Below are 19907 nucleotides of genomic sequence, written 5' to 3' on the forward strand. Positions count from 1 at the left end.
ACACTGTCCACACACAGTTAAAATATTTATTTAAAATGGAATGTCTCTGGTCAGTCTGAGGCTGCAGCTGTGAACTCCATGGTGATGTCACCGTTGTGGGGGTGAAAGGTCAAAGTATAGAGGACAGTGTCCTGGCTCTCTCCAGTACTGTCCCACGGAGAACTCAAGAAGTACACACCCTGTTTCCGGTGGGGACTCCATTCACAGTTGCCCTGGGGGTGGGGGTAGAGAGAGAGAGAGAGAGAGAAAAAAAAGCAGCAGCAGCATTATAATTGGGAGATAACACCACCGGCTCCTACGTTATAGAAGTAAATGTTTATCACCTGCTTTACTACCTTTTATTTAATGATTTGCCAGTATTGTAGAAGGTATGCTGTGTCTTTCTGATTCTATGGCAGTCTTATTTAAATGCTGACTATCCCATCACAGAATCATATCTAAGACTTAGCCCCTGCCTGTGTGATGGGTAAGTACTCACAGGTGTGGGCAATTAGTTGCCCTAAGAGCTACTGTTTTAGTGTACTGTGCTATTATACAAGCCCTGCACTTGCAGTCCTGTTGAGTGTTGCAATGGGTACCTTTTCACTGACAGGTCCTGCCAGACCTGTGCTCACAGTGATGTCGTCTGTCAAGTGGTATTCCATCCACAGGGCTACTCCATGGCACCTGCCCTTCCTGGATAACAGACAATACACACATAGCTCAACATCTTCTACAGTGCTTTGCATTATGAGATTGAAATGATCTAATGTAGATGTAACATTTTATCAATGGTTGTGCAAAAGTAGTTACAAATGTTGCACATAATTTGTGCAACTATCTTATTATTACTAACAGAGGTATTTCAAAGATGTGTCCAACTCTCGTGTTATGTAAAATGAATTCATACCGCACAAGCGCTACTGATCCCTGGCTCTTCATTGGCTCCTCTGGGACACACTGGTGGAAGTCAAATGTCATGACCTTACATGGCTGGGAGAGGGCTCTGCATGGGTACTCCCACAGGGGGTGGGGCTCAGCCTCCCGGGATTCCCGAAAATCCAGAGAGCGCTGAAAGAGAGGTGGGTGGGATGATTGATCTGATTTGTAGACAAGTCTACAACCCTAACTCGAATGACTGAAGTTTACTGCGAAAGTCTGATCTGACAGGGTTGCTCCATATTAGTCAGATTGGTGAAGTCACCTCTAAATATACCCCCTTGAAACTTCGTTTTTATTATTATGACTATTTTGAGTATTTCTGCATTCGAATGAGAATGAAAGCACAGTGTGCCTACCTGTATCATCTCATCCATGGCACTGACGTCAAACTCCTCACACGAGCCACATGGAGCTCTGATCCTCCACAGGTCCTGAGAGACAATGTGCATGTTAGTCATTTAAAGAGCGTGTTATTTTCCACCAAAAACATACCAAGAGAAAGTAGAATCAATACAAATGTTGTGTAACTAAAGCCAGTCAGTACAGAGTTCCTGTTGATGACCACGTCACTCCATTCAAGCTTTCCTTTGTTCTCCACTGAGGAAAAGAGGAAAATACAGAGGAAGAAACAAGCTAGGAAGAGGAGAGAGAAATTTGTAAGAAAAAACAAAAACAAAAAAAAACACAAGAGACTGACTCACTGACACAGATGTTCTGCTGAGATATACACACACACACACTTTTAAACTCTTACCTTGAACTCCACCGCCACCATACACAGCGTGGCCGAGTGTGGCATCACAATGGCGTCCTTACACAGCTGCTCTGCCAGTGCGGTGCGACAGTACCAGAAGTACAGGGAGTGCCAGGGCAGGAGGCTGGTACTGAAGTAGGGCTCCCCCATCAGCAGGGAGATCTGTGGGCACACATATACATACATACTGGGACTGGCATGCAGAGCTTCCAAAACAAAATGCAGCATTTATAGGAAAACGGACAAACTGAAGGACATCTGACATGACAATTTGTATCTCAAGCATATAACTGTCCTAGGGAGAGTTACCTTGTCAGCCGCTCGCCAGCTGGCAGCCAGCTGTTCAGGACGGGACTCCAACACTTGCACTGTGCCGCTCAGAGCACTGGCCTGTAGGACCTAGCAGAGGGACAGAGGCAGATTGGACTGAAAGCGATAAAGGCCAAAAACGACACATTGCCTCTATGTCACCCGCAGTAATAAAAAATATTTCAATTTGGCAGCCAGGGCCAAAACCGCAACATTGTGTCCCTGCACGTCTACTAATATCATTTCAGCTCCAGATAGCAATCTTTTATTTGACTTTTATTTTTGGTGATGCTGTGGTGAAGCTTTTAATATGGTAATCAAATTTACAGGCCAGAACACAAAACCGAGATGAAAATCAGAATCCACTTACCCGTTCAATCACTTGTTTGAACATCCCTGAGCTTTCCAAACTGTAAACCTGCCAAGACAAGTAGAGTGAAGAACGACACTTTTAAACATTGTCTTAGTTCCGTGCACAGACCGTCAAAGATTTTACTTTTACAGATCATCAAAAGCATTTTTTTTTTTTAAGGGGAAAAAGTAGAATAGCGTTACATGATGATCCAAAATGCTGGACCTTTAGGAGTACCTCAGGAACCCAGAGTGATGTATACGTCACAAACATTTAACAGGCTTGAATTATAAATTATCGCAATTTACACTGGGTTCCTAATGGTTAAAATTGCTTGATTAATTAAGAATTATAATGTGTTGCTAGTAAAGATTGTTCCAAATCAGATTCTCCCAGGTAGTATTAGGTTTTCATTAAAACTGGATAATTCCTTGCAGTCCATTTGACATTGGACCACTTATAAACTAGCCCGTGAACAGAGAAGATGGAGAATAAAGCACACAGCCACACAGTACCTTCTTTGCCCCGAGGAGCTGTGCGAAGATGGGCAGCAGGCTCCCGTCACTCACACTGAGACACACGCTGTCTGGGTTCAGCAGCTGAGACACAAGAGCACAGTCTGGCACATGCGGGCACAATCACTGGCACAGGAAAGCTCATAATAGCGTCACAGTGTTCATTTCTTAAAGACCAATTAGTACGGGCCTACAGTTTATTAGTGGTGTAGATTCACACATTTTGCTTAATTTCTGTAAGTACAATTTGCCTGCATTTGAAATCCTGACCTTAACTATTTCAGATTTTTTTAAATCCCCCTGCATGCTAGTTTATTTTTTTCTCAACCAATAAGTGCTAAAGATGTCAGTGTGTTTGTGTATAACTAAATGTGTTATTTTCAAACTAATTTATTTCAATTTAGGTACTGGAGAATAACTTCCAGGAATAACTTCCCAGACAGAAGACAAACGGCAATACCAGTAAAAATAAATGTTGGCTTCAGTGGCCATATTCCTAACCCCACCCAGCTGCCAGAAGGCATCCACTCACACTGCGCAGGGCCTGTGTGTAGCTCTCGGTCCTGCGCGAGTCGTTGAGCTCTCCAAAGCGGGGCCTGGTCCACACCAAGTGGGCCTGGCAGGTGCACATCGGTCTGCACACCCCATGCTCACTGTCCCCACCCTGCTGGCTGAGCGCGACACACATGGGTGCGTAGAAAAGAGAGCATAACAGAATAAACACACTTTTCCAAAACTGGAAGATTTAGATTCAGTTTTAACACCATTTCTGAAATGATGCAGTTTTCAAGTTAAGATCATTAATGGAGACTTTTTTTTACCTGCATTTGTCCAGGTTGTACCACAGGCTGTAGTCATCATGGCTGACTGTCAGGCTCACTGCCTCTCCCTCTGTCACTGGCACCTCTGCTGGCAGGAAGTACACACACTGCATCCAATGATCCCGCCACTGTGGCACAAAACACAAATCTTTTTTTCCTGTCTCAGTGTACCTTTGGAACACAGACAAGAGTGCGAGATCAACGTAAACGTCTTTCCTCCTTTATCTCCGTCTGCTAAACAAAATTCTCCATCCCCTCAACGCCTTTAAACCCTCAATACAATAATTAGCTTCCTCCCCGATTCCCTGTAACTCAGCTAGTGCAGTGCAGGGACTCACAGGGTATTTGTCAGGGTCAGGGTGCATCCAGCTCGGGGCCATGGTGCAGTTGATGGTGCCCTCTGGGTCCATGTCGATGTCCCACCAGGACAGGACCACCTGTGCCTGGCCTGTGGCGACGGCAGGGAAAGGGACAGTGTATTGCCGGGGTGCGCTGCTCACTGGTTGGCTGAATTCCACCCTGGCATCAGTACACACAGTGATTAGCACACTAAGACAAGCGCTACACATACTTCAGGCTTGACAAATGACCACTCCCACCTATTCCTGGGGTAGGTTTTAAGCGTGTAGGACCTACAGAGAGTGTGTTGGGTGGCTGGCTTACCTGAACATAGTGCAGATAGGGCTCAGAGTAGTGAACTGCCTGGGAGGCACCTGGCTTAGCTGGATGTCACAGACCGAGGGAGCCCCGGCACACAGGCCCATCTCGGGGGGTGGCAGTATCTCGCGCCCCCCCACTCGCAGCGGCAGCAGACGAGCCCAGCTCCACAGCCGCTCAGACTCCACCAGCTGGGCATACACAGTGGCTCTGTGTGGCACTGCCTCACAGCCCTCCTACAGAGACAGATTGGAGCAAATGGAAACAACAGCACTGACTTTTACTCAGGTCTCCCTAGTTATCTGTATAAAGCCATTTTTTGTATCAAGCCACTCCAATTAAACATTTCTAGAAAACTGTATCACCTTGTTTAAAGAACAGTTGATCAAACTGAGTTAGAACAAGGGTAAACTTTGGACTGGCACTCCATAAAAACCCAACAGAAAGATTTATACTTTTCTTGTCTTCACTTGGTTCTTTAAACTGCAATCTTTACTGTTCTAGGCTGAATCAGCATTCAACAAACACTAATTCATCAGCGAGTCACATTGAGTCACATTGCTTGCCCAACTCCTCACCTGAACGAGGTGTTTGTGGGCGTGCTCGTAGCTGGGCAGTGCCCCCTCGCCGATGAGCTCTGTGTCGAAAAGCTCAGTGACCAGGATGTTCGCCCGCGTCTGCATGTCTCCCTCTGACCAGACAAAGGAGGGAGGGGAGGAGAACGTTTATATGAAACGCTCATCGATGTACATCCATCCCAAGGGAGGGGGCAAACATCTCACACTCTATTCTATCACGTACTGTCTGAAGTTACTCATTCAAACATATACTGCTTGTTTCAATAACCAGCACTAATCTTGGACTACCTAATGTTATCTTGGTTAAGGAAATCCAAGACTAGTGCTAATCAGGGTCGGTGAGAGCAGCCAAAAGTGTTCGTGTTGTAAAAAAAAAAAAAAGTTGGACTTGATGCCTGTGGGAATTCAAATAATTGTGGGAGCAGCACAGATTTGAAAGGGACTAATGTAAATAAAAGGAGAGGTGTGATGCTTAAATGGGCACTCGTTGCTGACCTGGCCCCACGGTGACTTCAGTGGAGTGTTTGTTGATGATCTTGATTCTGTCGCTAAAGCCGTTCTTCTCCACGATCCTCGTTGCGGCCTCGGCCATGGGCTTGAACACCTGCCAGAGGAGTTTGGGAGACTTCAGAACACAAATAGGCAGAGCGATACGTAAACCAGAACAAAAATCTGTGAAATTTGGATAAGAGCATTAAATGTGGTGAGGGTTGGTAATTAACATAAAATGGCACTACTACACCAGAAAACACCCTGCAGTAATTTGGGTATGTTACCAATAACAGGCAGATCCACCCTACTTTCACCTACCTCCACAGCATAGCAGTAGTCAGCCCCTGCGCTGACTGCCATCATGGACAGGAGTCCAGTGCCCGTACCGATGTCCAGCACCACTGCCTGCTGTCCCCGAGACTTCACCCTCGCCACGGCTGCCCGAATGCCCAGGTAATACTTCTCATTCTGACACAAGAGGAAGAGAAAACGGGGTGAGGGGGCATCGCCACCACACCAGCAATGCCTGACTAATCTCCACCTTCACTGAATTTAAATGTGCCTTCTCCATTAAATTCCTCCAATCAAATGTGCAGATCTGTAAACCTAAAAATGGATCCAGCAAAGCACCAGACAATGTAAGACTTGCTACTTCCTGCACTGACCAATAGATATTGTCTAGCTGAGAAAAATTTAGATCAATATAGTAAAGAACACAGAATCTCTCAGCTCCTCAGAGGTATGGCCTTTTCAGTTCCAAAGTTAGTTACAAAAAGCTTTTTCTCAGAGTTAGACACCTACCCGGTCTTTGTCATGAAGCATATCTGCATAGGACGACCTGAAATAAGAGGGGAACAACAAATAAGTTACCAATCACAAAATGTCCCTTTATAATTATTGCACTTGAACTGAAACTGAATTTAGGACGAATCCGGGTGATGTCCTGTGTGTAAATTAAACACGGGTTTGCAGCTTGATAATAAATAAGTTCACTTTGGGATGCAGATATCTGTTACATATGAATATGCCCTAACCTAGTGGCAGATTTTATTCTTTATAAAAGCTGATGCAGAAGCGCCCTCTATCGTACATATTTAGTAAATACACCTCTGCTAAATACTCTCAGAGCACATTCTCTGACCCTCACTGTGCATTTACTAAAGGTCGTATTAAACCGGCTGTTTTCAAACATCAATGCCTGTTCAAATGCCTATACATGAAGAAATATAATCTGAACCCTTCATCAGGACCGCTGGTTACAACTAAATACAACACAAAATAAAAATGCACTCCTATTCTGGCAAATAATAAATATATCGTTCTAAAACAAAACCCCTCTTCATTTATATTCACAGGAGAGTTGCATTATTTATATTTGTAAAATCCCTTAAAATACAGAGTCTTATCAGTCAATCGATCAATCAATAAATACGTAAATAAATAAATAACTGTCTGACGAAAGCACTCTGTCATGGGAGTCGCTTAGTGCAGCGGAGCCTGGCAGCGAGATGGCATCGTTAGACTGCAGTGGCACAATAATGAAAACAGGTATGTTATATGGTCAATAGTGTGCCATAACACCAATATGCATGTATTTTAATGACATTATGGGGCAGCTCAGCGTATTTTTTTCCTCGGAATCCGGTCGTGTCAGTCAACTGGCATCCAAAATGGACGCTGCCCCAAAACACCGGCATGCCAGATCATTACGGAAACCACCCAGACTGCATTAAAATGCCATACAGTCTGAAGACCAGTATAAAACGTGCTTTAAAATAAATGAATACAATATAAACATACAAACTGAATAGTACGCGACCCCCCGCAAAATAGCCTACTGTATAATTTTGCTGTATTGATGAAAGCGAGATGTGGTGGTTGTATATGACATGCTTTGCTTGTTTGTTTGTTTGTTTGTTTGCCGTCATGGTGGGGTGAGACCCTGGCCAGATGACATGCATGTGTGGGTAAAGCAGTGGGGTTGCGGGTACGGCACTTTACCGGGCGATCTCTTGATGGTAGTCATATTCCTCGCTCTCCTCCACCCAGTCCAGGGCACCCGTGGTGGGGTTGGCTCGGCCACAAAACGTCTTCATGTTTCCGACAGTGTCCGTTGTCACTGGATTAACCCGGTTCTGTTAAAAACGCTTATCCAATTGATCGGGATTAGACCAGCATTGCCATCATGGGGGCCGCCATTTTCCCTCATCAACAGCACCGCCCCTAGCAGGTCACCGGACATGCGTGCTCGGCGGAGGGATGCTGCTGTAGGGCGTCTTTTGGGGGATGTTGGAAAATGCAGTCACCTGTTTGTTTGTGTTTTTAACCATTTTACACTATTCGTTTCTAATCGCACCTGTTCTGGTTAATTTATAAAACTAAACAAAAAAACTAAAACTCTGTCTGCTGAGCTACATCATTTAATCGCCTTTCATACCCTTTGCAAACCTCATAGACATTAGAGATAAAACTGATAATTTATAGTAATCTCAATTGTTTTTTGTATTATTATTGATGTTGACAAAAGAGATTGTATGATTTGCAACCACAATAGCAGCATATTCTACTATTGATTGCTTATTTATGATTTTGTTTGTTTATTGTCTACTGTATGACCAACAAACAAAAACATGTGATTTCTACCTGAGGGGGTCAAAACAACTGGCATCGAGGTATGGCTATTGCACATCAAAATGTGTTTCTGTGGGTCTAATGTATTGGGAATGGGTAACCATTGGTTTGCCATTGGTAAAGCCTGCCCAAGCAATACTTGGCTGAGTGGACAAAAAACCTTCTTAAATATACAGCAAGTTTCTCCTTGTCCATTGATTACTAATAACAGCAAGAACAATCAGTAAAGCACTTTGCATTTTATTTTTTTATAATCAGATATGTTTCTGGACAGTTTAATGATGCCTTGGTTTGGCAACATAATATGATAATAAAATATGCAAAGCACTATACTGGGGTTTCCACCTGTATTTGTAGTGGGAGAGTTGCATCTTAATAATGTAGTGAGAATTGAGAAGATATGGACCACCACATGGTTATTTACAAATAGAATATGCAAAGTGTTATAGCCCAATGTAATGACTATATCTTCAAGTATACATTTAAAGTTGATCAGGTGGGTTTTGGTCTTGGTCAGGCTTTTACCTAGTTTAAACCATATTTATGTTTGCCAAGTAGCTAAGCATTTTTCAATGGGCAGCTACTCATTCCCTTTCTTCCTGTAATTAGCCAAAAAGGCTGACAAGGAGAAACCCACTCCAGTTGCCATGTCATTTAAAAAAATGTAGCATAATGGCATCTCTGTTAATGATCTACATAATGTAAATAAACGGATCATGGATCGAAAGCAACACAAGTAATAGGCATTTTAGAAAAGAAAGATAGATAGATAGATAGATCAGCACCCTTATACTCTTCCTTTTACTTCATCACTCCCAGATAAAGTGTAATCTCTATAACTCAGTTATCTGTCTTTACTAGAGTCAAACATAACTAAACCCTAAATATGACTTTTGTCATCTACAATGTCCAAACGTGACAGGAAATCGTGATTTTTCAGACTGGCCACCTTCAGATCGTGCCTCCGGACTCCCGTGCTGTGCCGTGCTGCTGGGTGGACAGCCTGTATAGAAGATGTCGGGAAAAAACAAAAACAAACACATTACACGGCACTCCAGGCTTCGACATGAGAGGGACATGGATGGCATTGAGGAGGAGATGATGGCCACCGTTTCAGACCACATGGACCTGCTCTGGTATCCAATGTGTGATTTTGTAGGAGCAATTTATTCTAACTGGGTATTGTGCTCCTGCTTGAAAATGATTCTCTTGAAACATTATTGTTATATTTCTTAGCCGACACCCTTATCTGCGGTGATTTACAACTGTTACAATATAATTTATCTATTTATACAGCTGAGTTTTTACTGTAGCAATTCTGTTTGTGCTTGTCCTTGTCATATGAAACTGAGTAGCCTCCAGGCACCTATGTGACAATTTTAACACAACAGCAGCACAAAACAGAGCAGACACAAATATCTTACTAGTGTTGGGGAAAAAAATGCAATGTGAAAAATACAGCTCTTCCTCATTTTAACATGAAAACTTCGGCTAAAAAGTATTTTGAGCCATATCCTGACATTTAATATTTAATACCTGAATATTTAATCAGTGATGTATTTCCTTTTGTGTTTAAACTTGTTTCTTGGTTATACCTCCTGCATTGCAGCTGTCACAAAGTCCAGGACTCCTTGTTGAGCTCTGCCAGCAGATTCACAGACTATCGAGGGATATTCAATTGGTGTGTCATCATGCTGGTAGGTCTGAGCCTCCCCCTGACAGTCTCTGCCTTCTGTGTGATTCACACAGCAGTTCTCTACTACCTGGCAATGGGCTAATGCAGAAGGTGTGGTTTGCTTCTATGCTTAAGAATGGTAGCAAGTGGCAAAGGCCAATGCAGTTATTTGTAAGCATTTTGAGATGTTTTTAAAAGTAGACACATTCTGCAAAAGGTATTTTGGTACAGCTAAAAGTACAAACATTGATGTGAACCATCCTGGAAGCTTGATCAGCATTACAGTGTAAGATGTGGTTGTTTTGCAGGTCCTCACCCATGCCCACCTCTTCCTGGAGAACTTCATACAGTAAGTGTTCTTTCCTTGCAGTCAGCCTGTTCTAACCTTTTGCAGATCTCACCAGGAGGTATGAACCCTGCACCCATACAATTTGCAAAACAGGGCACAATGCAAAGGGGCAAAATACATTTAGACTATACATATGGAGTTTAAAAAGAAGAAGATAGAGAGAGGGAGAGAGAATAACTCAAACATTTTTGACTTGGTCTTGGTTTAATTAAAATCACTCAACCAGACAACCATGGTAGCAGGGATATCTCATAATGAAACTCCCTTTACAAAAAATATTCAGTTGTTATGAATCCAGTGCATGAAGGTACTGTCGTTTGCTTCACAGACATGGCTTTTTGGTGGACCTGAGGAAAGTCATTCAACATCTAGTGGAGGACAACTACAACTGGCCCTCTGTCTACCTGATTCTTGGTGAGCCTGCTGAAGTAAATGCCTTTCGGAGCTGAGATTCCAAACACTCCCAGCTTTTCAATTGAACAGAGCTTCCCTCCGTTGATATTTGTGTTGAACCTGGACCTCATCAAAACTTTGATCTACCCATGAATTGCAAAGTACAAACCTGTACCCTATCATGGTTTAATATATTTTCAAAAGCCACTCTTTACTTCTTAGGGTACAATTTTGTAATTTATAATTTGCAATTTGCAAACAAAACATTTGATTTGTCTAGGCCCTAGCGCTATATCTGCTGCTGTATCACAGCTTCTATATATATGCAGAGGATTGCATGGCTAGCCAGATGAGAAATGATAGGATGGAAAGTTCACAGATTGTGCAGAATCATACAGATGCAAGCCGTCTTCAATTAAAACAACAAAGGGTAGTTAACAAAGCTGTTCTGCTGCAGGATCGGGGGCCTCTATTAGTTTCCACCCCCCATAATCAAGCAGTTTTATAGGTATCTTTAAATCATCAGTAGCTAGTGGCCTGAAGACAATGTTCATTAGTCCTGATTAAGAGCATAATTAATTCAGCTCTGTAACTGAGAGCTCAGAATCGTGGGAAGACCTTGTGATTATCCAGGGTGCTATTTAACACTACAGTACTCATAATTAGGCACATTTTAACGTGCATCATATGTATGAAATAAAATCCCACATGATTTAATTAGCAGGCACTACCAGGACAGCAAATTGGGACCCATTTGCCCCTTTGTTTGTTTTTGTCTCTTAGACGCAGATCATTGAGAAATAATACAACTGTGTCAAAATGCCAATCAGAAAATGGAGCAGGCCACACACATTCAAACCTATTGGCAACTTGGTCTTGTGAATTATGCAGGGCTGGGATATATCAAAAGAGATCTGACACATATAAGATGGACTGTGGAAAATGTGGACATTTTCACGACAAATTGGGGGGTGTTCTGTTTAGTTTGGCATTCTCCCAAATATATTTATTTGTTAAAAATAAGGCATCACCAACACATAAAACACACAATCAAGTCCTATAATAGACATTTTAGCTACAATTTAAGGTGCTTCCTAAATTCACTTCACAAGCGAACTGTAGTTTTCCATTAATTTGCTAAAGGATGATCTAAGTTGTGTTTGAAAATGCAAGGCTTGTAGGATCAGTTATTGACATAAAATGTTTGATTATCTCATTAATTCACTGATTAATTTATTGATTTCTGCTTCTGACAGCTGCCAATGTATTTGTGGTCGCCGCTCTGCTGCTTGAGAAGTGGCAGGAAAAGGTTAGAACAGATCACCAGTTTTTTACACACACACTGTAGCTCACAAATAATCACCAGGTTATGTGGATTTGATGGCGGTGTGTGGATTTGCTTCCCAGGGCTTTATATCACCAAGGGTGGGCAGGGTCCTGGAGGTGGGAAACCTACTGGTGTTGATGGGGTTTCCTGCAGCTGTGATCCTGCACAAATCCACCTCCATTACTGTAGGTGAGATGTGGCAGCTTGCGTTTTCCTTTTAATTTCGTTTTAATGCAAATTGGTTTCAACATTATTATTTCCAATGTTCATAATGCATTTTGCACCACACTAAGGGCTGCACCAAATCGAGACTTTGACCTACACACAATTGCAAAGTACAAACTTGTAAACTTATCTTGGTATAATTGGTTGGCAGCCGCTTGCTGCTACTTTTATATCAAATCATGGGCAGCATGCAAGAGTTTAATTTCTGATTTCTAGGTAGGTCAAAGTTTGTATTGTATTGTATTTATCTCTGCATTGGGAAAAGGGAAAAGCAAAGTCCTACTATTAAACAAGAGAAAACTGTCAAAGCACTAGTGTCCTGAAAGATGTGTGACAGGTCTCAGTGTGATATTGTCACATCATAGTGCACTAACATACTAACAGAATGTTCTAAAATGGATTGTATTGAAACATACATGGTTTTGTGCTGGGTTAGTCATAAGATACATGCCAGATATTTAGAAAGCAGGAAAGAGACAAAAAAATAAGTAACAGATGGTTAGGACAGAGATGGGCAATGTTTCCTGATTTCATTCCATCCCAGATCTTAATTACTTAAGTTGAAGTAAATATTTGCGTAGCAAGCTGAAGTATGTGTAATTTGTTATGGTCTCTGAAAATCACACTCTCTCTCTGTCTCCATCAGGCGGGTCAATGCTCTCTCTCTGTGTCTACACCATCATCGCCCTCAAAATGTACTCCTACCATGACGTCAACAGCTGGTACCGTCAAGGGCACCTCAGTAACTCAGGTCTGACTTCCTCATTTCCTTTCATAGTTTTGTGACTCAGTGGGAAAAGTGCTCTTACAATCTAATCAAACAAATAACTATTTCATGCTTGTTTTTCTGACAGTCCAGTCACATGAGGAAATGTGAAAATGTTGAGACCTTTTGTTCTAAAGCTTTGTTTTTTTATGTTTTTGATCAGCTGGGATGAAGAAAGAGACCAAGCAGGAGAGACGGGAATATCAAGACCAACTGACACTGAAAGGTAAGAGTGCTTGACCTGGCCTTGCTGTCTCGTGTTCAGCTTCTCAACATATTTTATTTTTTATCAGTTTGGAAGTCCTGCTGTTCTGTTTTCATCTTCCCAGCTCACAACTGCACTTGAAAACCCCTCGTTTCCCCCCATCCTCCAACAGTTTCCAAATATAATTAATTACATCTCAGTTTCTCCCCTCTGCTTTCATATCCCAAGTCACCCTTCCAAAATATGCATTGTTCAGCTTCACTTCTGCTCTGGCAGAGAACAAACAGACAACACAAACCAAAGGAGAAGTGAGGTCTGTATAGACTGTGCTCTGGATGTTAGCAGTTTGCCAATAACAAACTTGGGGAAACTGAGTAATAAGGATGTACTGCTGTGTGTGTGTGTGTGTGTTAAACAACAGATTGTCTCCAAGTGAAGATTTTAGAAAGCATTCTGAACTCAATTTAAATTACTTCATGCTCATGATAAAAAATACTCATTGCACTTGTGTAGCAATGAGTCTTTTATTATTTGATTTGTATTTCAGTTGTTATAGTTGATGGAATACTCCAAGATGGAGGTATCTAATTCCTAAAATTGAACATTAACCTTAGATGATGAATAGTTTCTCCATCTTGGTTCACTCACTCTGGGCCACTCCGTTACTTCACTCATGTCCTGTGTGTTGAAAGAGGTATCTTTGCTCTGAATATCTTGAGCTCATAGTTTTGCCATGTTACTATATCAGTTTCAAGAAAAGGGTGATCCAGTGATCCAAAAGATCCAAAGAGACCTCTATGTGCTAAATGAAACTGGCTCTAATACAGAGTTACTGAAGCACATATCTGTTGACCCTGCCTCCTCCTCACAGATCTCTATTACTTCTTGCTGGCTCCTACGCTATGCTACCAGCTGGATTTCCCTCGCAACGAAACCATCCGCAAGAATTTCCTCTTTCAGAGACTTATGGAAATGGTAAGGTGTCATTTTCTCAGAAATATTTGTGGGGGAGAAAAAAACAGAAACCATTTAGATAGATGACCATATCCCAGCCAACATATTTAATTATGGCAACGTTGTGTGTGGTTGTAGTTTGGCTGTATTTATCTTTTTGATAAGAAGTGAGTGTCATTAATGTTCTCTGATTGTTGCACAGTAATGTTTTTGGCACATTTCACAGGTCTATCTCTATAACTTAAACCATTTAAATCTGTGTATTTTGTTATTTGTGACTATTATAACATCTGTAAATATTGAGGACTCTGGAAAAAGGGACAAGTCCTTTGCCTAGTCATACATGTGAGTCTATCAGATTAGTTCAGCTTTGGATTGGAAAACAAAACACACACACTGTTTCTTTTTTCTAGCTCATTCTTATCCAGCTCATGGTGGGGATAGTTCAGCAGGTAAGATCCCTAACTCTTGTGTTGTTCACATGCCTCTCTCAATCAGCACTGACAGAAATGGGTGGTCACTTCAATGGACTTTGAGTGATGTATTCATTTGAGTCATCTCTAGTGTGGATCTTATTTGTAAACCCCATGGGGCTATAATATTACACGGGGTTTGAGAGAGAGGGAGTTGATATGCCTCCTGATGATCTCTGTCTGGTTAAATAACCTGATAAAACAAACAAACAAAAAATATAATTAATTGGTTAAATACAGTTAGGTCCATAAATATTTGGACAGTGACACAATTGTCATCATATTGGCTCTGTACGCCACCACAATGGACTTGAAATGAAACAATCAAGACTTTCACCTTTAATTTGAGGGTAGTTACATCCAATTTGGGTGAATGGTGTGTGAATTACACCCGAAATTATGACAATTGTGTCACTGTCCAAATATTTATGGACCTAACTGTATAATTCAAATGTACCTGGAAGAATTCTGGTAGAGCCCTGGACAAAACAAATAAATTACACTCTAAACCTTCAAGGCCAATGTGCACAAGAAATATGCCAGTTTTATTTATTTATTTATTTATTCATATACTGCACTTGGTAACATAATAGAGAAGAGATCAACACAAAATGCAAAATGTTTCTCTTGAACACTGCTTGGAAGTCCCATATTTTCTATTCCAATGCAAATCAAAGTAAATTTTCATCACTACGACAGTGTGTGGGAAATGTGTTTGGCTTCAATGTAGAATATTATATTATTAACTGCAGGCCCTGTCATATTAACATAGCCAGTTGCCATAGAGACGCCATATACAACTCAAGGCCAGGCACAACACAGATAACACACACAGCCAGAGTTAGGCCTTGTGCATTATGCGAGACCTGGCACAAAAGCATATGTGGTATTTATGTGTTGGGGGAAAACTGGACAATTCCATGCTGTTGAGCACTTCTTCCTCTAAAATGGCTGTGTAAAAATAAGAAAAAGGAGAAGTGCTATAAACTGGCAATGATGTGGATCTGGAATGTTTCTGTTAGCTGTCTTGTTTCTGGCTTACATGTGTTTTTCTTGCATCTCTTAGTGGATCAGCCCAATCATCCAGAGGTCAGAGTACACCTTCACAGTAAGTCAGGCAATTGCTTCCATTTCTTTGGCTTCATGCTGCTGGCTGTTCATTTCCTTGTTTATTTACATATTGCATCTGCCCTTATCAATATTTACTGGTTTATATCCTAGTTAGCTTCCAAAAATTACACATGCTACCAGTTATAAACACAGGTGCAGATGCACAGGAAATAAAATGCCAGATGAACCACACTTTAGTGTCTGTTGTATTTATTCTGTTATTTAAAAAATCTGTTCAAGCATCACAGGAAAGATTGGAATAAATTATAGTGGGGATATTTGAGCAAAGAATGTTTTACTGAAAAAACAACCCATGACTGCCTAAATGAAGATAATTAAATATAATTAGTTTTGTTTCAGTTTCATGTCTATAGCGAGTCGAACCTGTTTTTATATTGCGGAGGGACACTCAGAATGATTACTAGCATCAAAGTGAATCCCCGCCTGATACACTACATTTGAAGTGGCATAGACTGGCTCTGTAACTATTCTCTCCCATCTCTTTTAAGAATATGGACATGACTGCAAAGATTGAGCACCTGATGGAGCTAGCTGTGAGTTTTCTGTGTCTATGCTGCCTTCTCCTTCCCTGGTCATTGCCGGGTTTGGAAAAACATAATACAAGAAAGTTTTTCGATTTTCATGTATGCAGATTCTCTTCATGCCTCTCTATACACTACCATGAAGTAATGCGTGTCAATCTTTTTGGCTTTCTCACAGGCACCCAATCATTTCCTCTGGCTCATCTTGTTCTACCTTTTCTCGCACTCCTGCCTGAACTTCACTGCCGAGCTGCTGCGCTTTGGAGATCGCGAGTTCTACGGGGACTGGTGGTGAGTGCCATACAGGATGTGTGTTGGTCACTATGATCCAGCTTTAGTAAGATTCACTCTGTATTATTATTATTATTATTATTATTATTATTATTATTATTATTGAACTATTCTTGCTAATTTCCTGTCTTTTGAATTCCACTTAATCCCCTCATCATCCCTTCAAATTTAGGATTTTATCAAGAATAATTCTCTTCAGGGGTGGCACGGTGGCACAGTGGTATGCAATGTTGCCTTACACCACCTTGGACCCAGGTTCATTTCTGGGTAGACAAAGAGAGACTTCACTAGGAAGTCAAGAAAGAAAACTCAGGAAAAAAAATTGCCTTCTGTGTGCAACTTTCTTCATTAACCTTCCTACATGGACTGTTTCTCAGGGTACATAATTTCAGCGGAGAGTAATGGTGCTGTTTGTCCACTACAGGAATGCCGATAACCTGAAGGCTTTCTGGAGTAAATGGAATGCTCCTTTCCACAAATGGAGTTCCAGGTAGGTGAATGGACACGCCCCATAATGCATGTCAGTGACTTTATAGCTCCCAACCCGGAAGATAATCCAATACAGGAATGAGATGTTACTTGTAAGCCTAAATACAGATTTGTCTGGTTTCGTCATACACATCTGAAAAGCTTACATTTGAGATTTGCAGCACAAAACCCTGCTTGCATTGAAATCCACAACTCCCTCAATCAGCAGATATAAATATCAGCACTCTGCATGACCATCTGTAACTGGCCCTGCATGACACGGAAGCCCGTATATCTGCAGAGGCGTTTGTCTGCTCCCTATCCTGTCTCTTGCCAACCAAAGCAGGGTATCATAAAAGTAGATTAGAAACGTAATGTAAAGGTGCAATCAAGAGTTGCTCAGTAACATTTTCAGAGTATCCAGGACCGTTGGCAATATTGATGTGATCTGGTATGCTGAATGGGTTAAACTATGTGTCCCCTGCATTAGCTGTGCTGTTCCTCCCTGACTGGCCTTCTCCCGCTGTCTCCCAGGCACCTGTACAGACCCCTGATACAGAAGAGACTCCCCCCTCGCAAGGCAGAGCTCATTGTGTTTGTGATGTCTGCAGCCATGTGTGAGGTATGACTGCTGTGGGGAGAGAGACAGTCAGGCTTTCCAAATATACTATCATTGATTTAATTAAATATGTTGTCCCATGAAAAAAAATCTATTCATATTTAAGTAAACATTAGGTTATCAGACCTCCTGATATTCCCCCTTGCCCTTGTCTCCCTCCACAGTACCTTATTGCCATCCCCCTGCATATGTTTCGCCTTTGGATCTTTGGGATTATGATTCTAGAGGTAAGTTCCTGGAAGGAGTTCAGAAATCTTACAAGTGCTGTCAAGTGTTTGCCTGATAGTTCAATAGACACAACCAACAGTGCAAGGTGAGCCCCACTTTCCAGAATGAATCTAGATGTTCTGCTTGTCCGCCGTGGAAGGAAGTAACCAATGGCAGAGCTGAGTTAGTCCCAGGATTGCTGTGATTAGATGGATTAATCTGGGTGACACTTTGGTCAGCACTCCTCACCAGAGCTGTGCAATTTCAGCGTAGATTTTTTGAGGAACAGATGATTCACTTTGGTGCTGCTGCTTACCTAAGTCATAGACATATGAAGGGGAATATGGGAAACAGCTGTCTGAAAACCTGTAACCCTAAGGCACAGCATTCATAGATTAAACACTGCCTATGTGTCTTCATACAGTTAATAGTGCATATTTCCTTTTAATGTGAATGACATAACACAAGACTCTTCCTTAAGGTCTCAGTACCGTATCCTGAATTCTCTTTCCACAGATCAAAGTGACATTTTTCCTTGGCCACTACTTCACAGGGAACTATGGCAACGGCATGGTCTGGCTGTGCATGCTCCTAGGCCCCCCGATCGCAATACTGACCTACTTCCATGACTATTACATGATGAACAGGGACCAATCCTCCTGGATACTCTATTAACCCCTAGCACAGGACGACTGCACTGCAACATTGCAGGCAATTAAAGACTCTTCGGAGGAAAGCTGGTAGCTTGTTCAGTGTACTGTCTATTGTGTCTAATAATTTCTAAGCTATATCAAGAGTTTTTGTTTCTGTGGGTTCCCCTTGATTTATCTGTGCCTCTTTAAGGATTCATCTGGTACCAGTTGAAGATGTCAACTAAGAGCACTTGTTCAATGTTGAGGTGTTTTGCTGTATAACAACTAAATAGTCCAGTAAAACCATCCAAGCCTTTAATTTTGAATTTACAAACCTACTGCCTGCAAGTGACACTGCAAGATTTAAATTAGCAAGTAATATACTTGTAATGGGAAGCAAATAACTGGTACTAATTGAAAAACACACTTCTCAGTTGTACATGAGTTACACACAATTACTCAAACAGGAATCATCTAAATGTTTGATATAGAGTAGAAAAGTGAGGAGAAGATGTTGAAATTCAGCAGCTGCGTCTATTACAGAGCAGCTAGACTGCACTGACTGCCAAGAAGCAAGGTAGCCCATCCAAGGTCAAGTTTGGTTGGTAATGAAAAACAAAAGGTATTTTTTCAACAAACCTCTAGGGCGAAGCTTGGTCTGGTGACAGCTGCAAGAGTCAATTGATGGATAGCCTAGTTTGTGCTAGGATTCATTTTTTTGATTGCCATTATAAATCCCTACAATACCTCTATGCTTTATGTCTCATTACAGACTGTTTGGTTTAGTGTGAATTTTTCAATAAAAACTCTCCAGTGTGACAGGCCAATAAGTTGCCTTAGTAAATCAGTTGAGGTCTTATAACTGACTGTTCTTTCTATGCCATTCTGATCTAAGACTTTTAAAGTGATGTCTAACATATGTTTCAAAGCATTTTCAGATTTCTGAACACATTTATGAAATTAAATGTCTGTCAATTGTGGGATTAATATGGAGGAATCCCCTGAAGAGATAACTAAGGGAATGCTGTAATATAATGTAAGGGGCCACAAAGCTTCTGTGAGTGGTCGCCTGTTTGCCTGCTGTTGTGAGAGTGTGGAGTGCAGAGTCAGGAGTTCTCAGATGCATCTCGTTTGAGGGCTGCTGTGTGACACTCTACTCCACCTGAAGAAATCTGTGCAAGTCTGGAAAGCTGTAAGGGGTTGGCTGCAGCTATGCACCAATGAAAGGGTGCAGAGCTTTCCAGTAACCTACTAAGCCTAGTGGGAATAACCCCTAAAACTACTGCTGCCCTCTTGTAAGTGGAAGTGAATGACATCTGACTTTGTACTACACATTGAAATGGTCTTAACAAAGCTGTATTAAACAAATACATTAATGAATTAGTTAGATGAGTAACATGTCAAAACAAATGCAGTAAGGGATGTGTTAAATGTTCCAATAAAGCTGATGTTCCTCAACAGGGTGAAAAATGGCTTGCATTTGTTTAATCAGTAAAGGTTAACAGAATTGTGATTCCTGTTGTTTATAAACCTTTCACTGCACTGCTCCCTCACAGGTGAGTTGTCATACATGCACCCAGCAAGAAGCCATAAGACTGAGCATCTTATCAGATAGAGAAGGTGCACCAGAGAGTCTGTTTT

General features: G+C 41.5%; 2 protein-coding genes across 5 annotated transcripts; one reads left to right on the forward strand and one right to left on the reverse strand.

Annotated features, from left to right (window-relative positions):
• Window positions 1–12: 12 nt before the first annotated feature.
• On the reverse strand, window positions 13–7625 carry prmt7 (protein arginine methyltransferase 7). Its single transcript, XM_066713881.1, has 17 exons — window positions 7401–7625; window positions 6201–6237; window positions 5718–5867; window positions 5403–5511; window positions 4908–5020; window positions 4336–4565; window positions 4011–4191; window positions 3673–3800; window positions 3384–3522; window positions 2852–2935; window positions 2355–2402; window positions 1985–2074; window positions 1676–1837; window positions 1278–1352; window positions 890–1050; window positions 579–675; window positions 13–212 (listed from the first exon to the last, which is right to left on the reverse strand). The coding sequence occupies exons 1-17, from the start codon at window positions 7493–7495 to the stop codon at window positions 51–53; spliced, it is 2061 nt and encodes a 686-aa protein (XP_066569978.1). The 5' UTR covers window positions 7496–7625; the 3' UTR covers window positions 13–50.
• Window positions 6858–19113, forward strand: LOC136759067 (diacylglycerol O-acyltransferase 1). 4 transcript variants are annotated; one of them, XM_066713882.1, is made up of 18 exons: window positions 6858–6947; window positions 8971–9166; window positions 9640–9727; window positions 10014–10054; window positions 10383–10468; window positions 11704–11756; window positions 11855–11963; window positions 12646–12750; window positions 12929–12991; window positions 13842–13945; window positions 14338–14376; window positions 15464–15505; window positions 16017–16061; window positions 16228–16340; window positions 16765–16830; window positions 17343–17430; window positions 17592–17654; window positions 18151–19113. In XM_066713882.1, exons 2-18 carry the CDS (start codon window positions 9045–9047, stop codon window positions 18307–18309), a joined length of 1386 nt encoding a protein of 461 aa, XP_066569979.1. In that variant the 5' UTR covers window positions 6858–6947; window positions 8971–9044; the 3' UTR covers window positions 18310–19113. The 4 variants fall into 4 exon arrangements, with proteins under 4 accessions (XP_066569979.1, XP_066569980.1, XP_066569983.1 ...); XM_066713883.1 differs by having other exon boundaries at window positions 6865–6947; window positions 8953–9166; XM_066713886.1 differs by lacking the exon at window positions 6858–6947 and adding an exon at window positions 7751–8071 and having other exon boundaries at window positions 8953–9166.
• Window positions 19114–19907: the final 794 nt, after the last annotated feature.

The sequence above is a fragment of the Amia ocellicauda genome, chromosome 9 (assembly GCF_036373705.1).
Source record: "Amia ocellicauda isolate fAmiCal2 chromosome 9, fAmiCal2.hap1, whole genome shotgun sequence".
Classification (NCBI taxonomy): domain Eukaryota; kingdom Metazoa; phylum Chordata; class Actinopteri; order Amiiformes; family Amiidae; genus Amia; species Amia ocellicauda.

Excerpts from the sequence above, each read along its gene's own strand:
- prmt7 (XM_066713881.1), bottom strand. The coding sequence starts at position 7,495 with ATGAAGACGTTTTGTGGCCGAGCCAACCCCACCACGGGTGCCCTGGAC. Across the intron at positions 3,523-3,672 it reads TACAACCTGGACAAATGCAG|CCAGCAGGGTGGGGACAGTG; the intron begins GTAAAAAAAAGT and ends TGTCGCGCTCAG. Across the intron at positions 213-578 it reads CAGGACCTGTCAGTGAAAAG|GGCAACTGTGAATGGAGTCC; the intron begins GTACCCATTGCA and ends CCCCACCCCCAG.
- LOC136759067 (XM_066713882.1), top strand. The coding sequence starts at position 9,045 with ATGTCGGGAAAAAACAAAAACAAACACATTACACGGCACTCCAGGCTT. Across the intron at positions 11,964-12,645 it reads ATCCACCTCCATTACTGTAG|GCGGGTCAATGCTCTCTCTC; the intron begins GTGAGATGTGGC and ends TGTCTCCATCAG. Across the intron at positions 12,751-12,928 it reads AGGGCACCTCAGTAACTCAG|CTGGGATGAAGAAAGAGACC; the intron begins GTCTGACTTCCT and ends GTTTTTGATCAG.